This window comes from Mustela nigripes, chromosome 3, assembly GCF_022355385.1.
Source record: "Mustela nigripes isolate SB6536 chromosome 3, MUSNIG.SB6536, whole genome shotgun sequence".
Classification (NCBI taxonomy): domain Eukaryota; kingdom Metazoa; phylum Chordata; class Mammalia; order Carnivora; family Mustelidae; genus Mustela; species Mustela nigripes.
The window spans coordinates 5,912,783-5,918,220 of record NC_081559.1 but is presented as its reverse complement, the minus strand read 5'-3'; the positions used below and the strand labels follow the sequence as shown (position 1 = coordinate 5,918,220).

At 34.8% G+C, this 5,438-nt stretch overlaps 1 protein-coding gene across 1 annotated transcript; it reads left to right on the top strand.

Annotated features, from left to right (window-relative positions):
- The first annotated feature begins 3,389 nt into the window (after positions 1 to 3,389).
- Positions 3,390 to 4,167, top strand: LOC132014425 (nucleophosmin-like). The gene has a single exon (XM_059395467.1). The coding sequence runs from the start codon at positions 3,390 to 3,392 to the stop codon at positions 3,837 to 3,839; it is 450 nt and encodes a 149-aa protein (XP_059251450.1). The 3' UTR covers positions 3,840 to 4,167.
- Positions 4,168 to 5,438: the final 1,271 nt, after the last annotated feature.

The following is a 5,438-nucleotide window of genomic DNA, read 5'->3' as shown; positions in this document are numbered from 1 at the left end:
TAGAGAAGAATATGTATTCTGTTACTTTGTGATGGAATATTCTGAATATATCTGTGATGTCTATCTGGTCCAGTGTGTCATTTAAAGCCTTTATTTCCTTATTGATCTTTTGCTTAGATGATCTGTCCATTTCAGTGAGGGGGTGTTAAAGTCCCCTACTATTATTGTATTATTGTCAATGTGTTTCTTTGATTTTTTTTTATTAATTGATTTATATAGTTGACTGCTCCCATGTTAGGGGCATAGATATTTAAAACTTTTAGATCTTCTTGTTGGACAGATTCTTTAAGTTTGATAGAGCATCCTTCCTCATCTCTTACTATAGTCCTTGGCTTAAAAGGTAATTTATCTGATATAAGGATAGCTACCCATCTTTTGATGTCCGTTAGCACAGTTAATTGTTTTCCATACTCTCACTTTAAATATGGAGGTGTCTTTGGGTCTAAAATGAGTTTCTTGTAGACATATTGATGGATCTTGTTTTTTTTTGGTTTTTTTTTTTTTTGTTTTTTTAATCCATTCTGATACCCTGCGTATTTTGATTGGGGCATTTAGCCCATTTTTAATGAAAATGAGGGTAACTATTGAAAGAAATGAATGTAGTGCCATTATATTGCCTGTGTGGTGACTACTGCTGTCCATTGTATCTGTTCCTTTCTATTACTTTTAGACTCTCCCTTCACCTGGAGGACCCCTTTCAATATTTCCTGTAGGGGCGGTTTGGTATTTGCAAATTATTTTAATTTTTGTTTATCCTGGAAGCTTTTATCTCTCCTTCTCTTTAATGACACCCTAGCTGAATATAGTATTCTTGGCTGCATATTTTTCTCATTTAGTGCTCTGAATATATCGTGCCAGTCTTTCTGGCCTTCCAGGTCTATGTGGATAAGTCTGCTGCCAATCTAATATTTCTACCATTGTATGTTACAGGCCTCTTGTTTTGAGCTGCTTTCAGGATTTTCTCTTTGTCACTAAAACTTGTATGCTTTACTATTAGATGATGGGGTGTGATGCTATCTTTATTGATTTTTAGGGGGGGTTTCTGTGCCTCCTGGATTTTGATACTTGTTCCCTTTGCCATATTAGTGAAATTCTCTATTATAATTTGTTCCAATATACCTTCTTTCCCTCTTTCTTTCTTCTTCTTCTGAGATCCCAATTATTATAATATTGTTTCATCTTATGGTATCACTTATCTCTCAAATTTGTTCTTCATGGTCCAGTAGTTGTTTGTCTCTCTTCTGCTCAGCTTTTCTATTCTTCATCATTTGGTCTTCTGTATCACTAATTCTTTCTTCTGCTTCATTTGTCCTAGCAGTAAGAGCCTCCATTTTTTATTGTACCTCATTAATAGCTTTATTTTATTTCAACTTGGTTAGATTTTAGTTCTTTTATTTCTCTAGAAAAAGATTTTATTTATCTAAAAAGTGATTCTCTAATATCTTCCATGCCTTTTTTGAACCCAGCTTGCTAGACTTGATAATCATCATTCTGAACTCTAGTTCTGACATAGTACCAATGTCTATGATTATGTATTGATTATGTATTATGTATTATGTCCCTAGTGGTTGACACTGCCTCTTGTCTCTTGTTCTTTTTTTTTTTTTTGGTGTGGTGATTTTTTTTCCACCTTGTCATTTTTTCCAGATAAGAATATATGAACTAGAGAGTAAATGACTAAAGGATGGCAAAAAGCCTAGAAAACTTACACTAACCAAATCAGAAGAGACTGAAAACTGGAAAAGAGGAAAGGGGGAAAAATTTAAAAAAAAATCAAATGAGTGGCTCTATTATATATATATATGTATATACATATATATATATACACACATATATGAAATATATATATTTAAAAAATTTAAAAAATGATTATATATATATATATATATATATATATATATATATATGATATATAATAGAGCCACCCATTTGATTTTTGGGTATTCTGGTCTCTTAAAGGAAACTACCTCCCAAATTTTTAAAGAAAGAAAAAAAAATATATATATATACAAAAAAAATAAGAGTAAACATGAGGAAGGCATAGAATATGACTGAAAAGATAAAAATTAATAAAGATTCCAAAAAAGGAGTTTATAAGAGAATGTGATCAGGCTAGGGATAGATTTAGGGTATATTTTGATGTACTAGAAGAAAATGTATTACACAATTTTAAAGAAAATAAACTATATGTATACAAAATATAAACTTAAATACAATGAAAGGATAAAATATGATTATTACAATACAATTTTTAAAAAGATTTTTTAAAGGTATTGATAAGATAAAATAGTTAAAAACCATTAAAAGAGGAAAGTAGAAAAGTTAAATGGAATAAGAAAAAAAGAAACGTAAAAAAATTAACTTTGCAAGACTAAAGGATCATGGAAAGAAAATCAATGAATTCTGTTGCTTTTTCCTAGATCTGGAGATCCACAGTTCTCATTGATCCTGGTCTTGTAAACTCTGTTTTAGCTGGATATTGTTGCAGATCTTCTAGGAGAGGGGCTTGTTGCAGTGATTCTCAAATGTCTTTGCCAGGGGTGGAATTGTACTGCCCTTGCCAGGGGCCAGGCTAAGAAATCTTCTCTTGGTAGCTTTTGTTTCCTGAACACTTTCCATCGAGCTTTGGAGGGTAGTAATGAAGATGGTGGCCTCCCAATCTCTATCCTGGAGGAGCTGAAAGCTCAGGACTACACTCCTCAGTGTACCCTCAGAGAAAAGCAGTAAATCCCTCCCATCTCCCTGGTCTCCAGCCATACTCTATGCTCACTCAGCCTGTGACTGAGCATTTTTATCTCTGGCACATAGCCCCATTTGGAGTCTCCAAACCCAACAGATTCCTGCTGCATGCTCCTACATTGCTCTTCCCAGAGCAGGAAGGAGGGGGTATCTCTGGACCTACCACTTGTGGGGTCTCTGCTTGAAGAGCAGTGACCCAACTGTGCATTGGATCATGCTTTCAGGTAACCCCAAGCTGATAGCTCACTCCTTGGCTCCATCTCTGTAGCTGGCTTCCACACTCTGAAACCTGGCAGCTCTGCTGCACCCAGACACCCCTGGTGTTTCTGTGACCCTGCAGGTCCTGAGACCACACTGTCCCCATGAGAGCTCCACCCCCACTTAGCCTCTGGAGAAATGTCCCTCAGTGGAGCAGACTTCTAAATGTTCTGATTTTGTACTCCCCTGCTCCACTGCTTGCCAGGAGCTGGTCCCTACCCCTGCAATCTTTCTTCCTATTGCTTTGGATTCACATCACCACATGCCCTACCTTCCAGAATGTGATCAGTTTTCTGTTCCTGGAATTTCTACTCTTCTTCTATTCTATTTCCTTTTATGTTGTATGTGTTTGGAATGGTTTGATAACTATCTAGCTGAACTCCTGGGACTTAATGCTATTTCAGTCTTTTACTGCCCCTGGAAGTGGTAGCAAGGTTCCTCAGAAAAAAGTAAAACTTGCTGCTGATGAAGATGATGATGAAGATGATGATGATGATGATTTTGATAATGAGGAAGCTGAAGAAAAGGCTCCAGTAAAGAAATCTGTACGAGATACTCCAGCCAAAAATGCACAGAAATCAAACCAGAATGGAAAAGACTCAAAACCATCAACACCAAGAACAAAAGGTCAAGAATCTTTCAAAAAACAGGAAAAGACTCCCAAGACACCGAAAGGACCTAGTTCTGTAGAAGACATTAAAGCAAAAATGCAAGCAAGTATAGAAAAAGGTGGTTCTCTTCCCAAAGTGGAAGCCAAGTTCATCAATTATGTGAAGAATTGCTTCCGGATGACTGACCAAGAGGCTATTCAAGATCTCTGGCAGTGGAGGAAGTCTCTTTAAGAAAATAGTTTAAACAGTTTGTTAAAATTTTCCGTCTTATTTCATTTCTATAACAGTTGATATCTGGCTGTCCTTTTTATAATGCAGAGTGAGAACTTTCCCTACCGTGTCTGATAAATGTTGTCTAGGTTCCATTGCCAAGAATGTGTTGTCCAAAATGCCTGTTTAGTTTTTAAAGATGGAACTCCACCCTTTGCTTGGTTTTAAGTATGTATGGAATGTTATGATAGGACATAGTAGTAGTGGTGGTCAGACAAATGGAAATGGTGGGGAGACAAAAATATACATGTGAAATAAACTCAGTATTTTAATAAAGTAAAAAAAAAAATCTTGCTTCTTCATTCTTCTGAAATATATTTTTGATCACAATCATGCCCCTAGCTGTTTGACTAGACTTCATCCTTAAATAAATAAATAAGTAAATAGCTGGACTGTTTGATACAGGAATAGTATAAAATCAGTAATCTAATAGTTAGATGAAAGTACTTAATATTTGACCAAAATACAGATTTAATTTATCTGCATTAACCGCCCTCCCACACACACACTGTTTTGCTCTCTATGGGTAGACACAGACTTGTGTTTCATTAATTAGCTAATTAATTTACAACAGATTGAATTTTGAAATATTTCCAATACACTGTTGAATAAATGGCCTACATCTTTAATGAAGACTGCTACTTATTTCTTAGGAAGAAAAAATTTTTTTTTTTCACAGTCCCTCTGACAGGCTTGTCCTAATGAAAAAAATCAATTTGAACATAATTTGGAATTTTAAAAATCATCATGCCATCAAAGGTTAAATTTTGTCAGATTCCTTAATCTTAATATTTACATTCTCTTGGTGACAGTGACGAACACAAACATTTTTTTTTTAAGAGAAAAAAAATTCTCAACAGTACTTTACAAATGGCTTCTGTAAACTCTGAGTCATAAGAGATGACATCTCCTGTAATTCCATCTGAGTATTCTTTTATGTGTGTTCGGACAGGAATATTCTAAATCACACTTGCTGCCGTTAGCTAAACTTTAGTGGGTTTTTGTTGTTGTTGTTGTTTCTGGCTCAGATCCCAACCTAGAAAACCAATAAATTCTTTTTTACACATGGAACTGTCTTTATCATCTTTTCTGTTGCTGTGTTTATTGGCCTAATGGTTGAGTGGATTCCCTTGGTGTCAATGTTATGCTGACATCACTCAAACAGTTCTAAAGCAAGATTAAATAGTTTTTCATGGTCTGAGGTCAAATATATGATTTCTTCCCTCTAAACAGAAAAATTATCCAACATATTAATTCTACCCTTTTTTTTTTTTTTTTTGGGAGGAGGGCACAAGAATCTTTGGTCTCTAAATTCTTACTGGAGCCAATTGTGCAAAAAGACAACTTGTCAGTGGATTACAAAAAAAAAAATGCAGGTTCCTTATGAAATAGCAAGTTCAACAGATTTTCTTTTCTTTTACACTAGTGAAATTTTAGTATTCCTTCCAATGCAGGAGCCATGTTCTTAGATGTCAAAATTTATCCTAAAGTAATTCATTTTTTAATTTGGCCTAGAAAATTGGCAAAGTAAACACACTTAAAAGGACATATTGTTAGTGG

Bases quoted from the DNA above. Each gene is read 5' to 3' on its own strand.
- LOC132014425 (XM_059395467.1), top strand. From the start codon at position 3,390: ATGCTATTTCAGTCTTTTACTGCCCCTGGAAGTGGTAGCAAGGTTCCT.